We start from the raw sequence: 2,183 nt of genomic DNA on the forward strand, positions 1-2,183 counted from the left end.
TGTTGGAGCACTCTTTCCTGGTTCGTCTCAAACCACGAGATTCGGCAAACGCTTGAAACAGGCACTATTTCAAGACAATCCGGTCGGCAGCAGTGAGATTGGAACTCATTCGATTCGCAAGGGAGCGGCCACATTTGTGTCTTCCGGTAGCACGGGTGGCCCTTCACTTGTCAGCATCTGTCTTCGTTGTGGCTGGTCGCTTGGCAGCGTGTTTGAGAGGCACATGCATTATGAGCGAGCTGGAGACCAGTTTGGTGCCTGGGTTGTTGCTGGGTTGCCACTGAACCAAGCCAACTTTGCAGTCCTGCCACCCCATTTTGTCGACAACAACAGTGTCGTGGTCGCCGCCGCGCTTGACGTCACTTTCCCAGCGTTTGCCAAGGTCGCATCAATGCGTGGCACCCTGGCTCATGGACTGGTTTCGCTCGTGCACCACTTCGCCTATGTAGTAGACAACCTACCTGCCAAATACATCATCTTTGGCTCGCCCATCTTTCGCCATCCACTCATGCTTGAAGCGCTGAAAGTCCAGCTCGCAGGAACAACCTCATGACTCCAATCTTCCGGCACCCCACCGTACATTGAAGTCTACTGACTTCTCGAGCGCCAAAAACCTGCCATCGATGCCATACCAAAAAATCATTGTCGACCAAGTGCGGGACATGCTGGACGAGCGCGACGTGGGGCGCGGCGCAATCACCAGTGTGATGATCAAGCAAACCATCGTTGACGCGCTACAAGGACTCGGTGTTGGTCAGCAGTTAGATGATCACGGGCCTCTGCTTGATGGCGTACAAGGTCAGCGGGTAACATACTTGCATTTGTGCGGCGGTCGAATGCACAAGCTTCCAGAAGAATTTGAGTTCTCCCAGGCCGACACAGCGACAGCGTGGGCACTTTGGTGGCTTGGCAACCATCGATTGAAAGAAGTCCCGTACAACGCCATTGACTCGCGTGACCTCAGCACCAAGAAGCAGCAGCGAATTCTCTCGGAATGGAAGCTGGTCATGGTGGAGCTGTCAGATCGATTCATGGAGAGTTGTGAGAGTGGCCTACCTGCAAGTTGGAATGAACGCAACGTTGTCGAATCGTGCGAAGTCGCCGTTCGTGGCTTGCATGTGCTCCTTTCAATCACGCCTCTCGAACGCCAGCGTCGATTTGGTCAGCTGAAAGTTGAGACGGTTTCATTCGTCAACGTCGTGGTGCAAAAAAAAACGACCCTATCAAAAAAGAAAGCGTTGTGAAGCTCCTCGGACGATTTAACATGCAATTCGAATGTACTGTACTTGGTCGCCACGTCGTTGCTGATATTGGTTTAAGGTACTTGATAAACTCTGATTGGGCCACATTTGTTCGATAACGTCCAATTACCATGAGTACGTCGGCTGGCCTACATTTGCTGATCACGACGCAGTGTCGATTGCTCTCCGGAATGACATATCACTCACAAGACCAAGTGAATAAAAAATTCATTTTCAAAATTTCGTGAGAGAAATATAATTGCTTGTGAAATGATGAAAGAAGGCATCAATGATACAAGTATCGCCTACTTGAACGCTGTCGAAGTGAAAGGAATGCAGCGCACGATGCGCCTGGACAGGCCACTTTTGTCCCCACCAGTTCGACCAATGATGAGCAGCCACAGACTTTTCAATGCTAGAGAAATGAGCTGGAAAGACCACTTGGCGCCAGAGGAGTGCAGAGTTTCATCATATCTACTCCGGAGTAAAAAGGCCAATTCACACAAAATTAGTTCAAATCAAAATTTGGAAAAATGGGCTCAAATTATGAAAGGAGACGGCGAAAGTTACGCGGAATTTGGTTTACGATGAGAGTACCAGACCCCTCGACGCCGTTTAGATCGTGCCCGACACGATCCCTGGTCGAGCGATGGCCACGCCCTTGGCTGACTTGAGCCAGCACGTCCCGCCGTTGTAGTCGCTCCACGAGTACGCCTTGCAGCCAGCCGTCGCCTTGCAGTCGGCACAGCATCCAGACGCATTCGATTGCGAAGACGACCCGATGTCGTTGCCAAAGTAGTCGACATCTTGGACGAGCGGACTGCAAGCGGTGTTGCGGACGGCGGCTTTCGCGCCGGCTAGGAAAGACTTGGGCCCGACCTGGTGCTTCAGCCAACAAGTCCCGCCGTTGTAGTCGGTCCAGACAAAGAGCTTGCAGCCAGC

The 2,183-nt window shown here is 51.9% G+C and overlaps 3 protein-coding genes across 3 annotated transcripts; 2 read left to right on the forward strand and 1 right to left on the reverse strand.

The window, feature by feature from the left end:
* Positions 1 to 223: 223 nt before the first annotated feature.
* On the forward strand, positions 224 to 553 carry H310_14883 (hypothetical protein; the record flags this gene model as incomplete). Its single annotated transcript, XM_008882846.1, has 1 exon — positions 224 to 553. One exon carries the CDS (start codon positions 224 to 226, stop codon positions 551 to 553), a length of 330 nt encoding a protein of 109 aa, XP_008881068.1.
* Positions 554 to 623: 70 nt separating this feature from the next.
* H310_14884 (hypothetical protein) lies at positions 624 to 1,244 on the forward strand (the record flags this gene model as incomplete). Its single annotated transcript, XM_008882847.1, has 1 exon — positions 624 to 1,244. The coding sequence occupies one exon, from the start codon at positions 624 to 626 to the stop codon at positions 1,242 to 1,244; it is 621 nt and encodes a 206-aa protein (XP_008881069.1).
* A 612-nt stretch (positions 1,245 to 1,856) lies between these two features.
* On the reverse strand, positions 1,857 to 2,171 carry H310_14885 (hypothetical protein; the record flags this gene model as incomplete). The annotated part of the gene is made up of 1 exon (XM_008882848.1): positions 1,857 to 2,171. A coding segment is annotated over one exon (315 nt), but the record flags the coding sequence as incomplete, so codon positions are not given.
* Positions 2,172 to 2,183: the final 12 nt, after the last annotated feature.

The sequence above is a fragment of the Aphanomyces invadans genome, assembly GCF_000520115.1.
Source record: "Aphanomyces invadans strain NJM9701 unplaced genomic scaffold supercont1.99, whole genome shotgun sequence".
NCBI classification, from domain to species: domain Eukaryota; phylum Oomycota; class Saprolegniomycetes; order Saprolegniales; family Verrucalvaceae; genus Aphanomyces; species Aphanomyces invadans.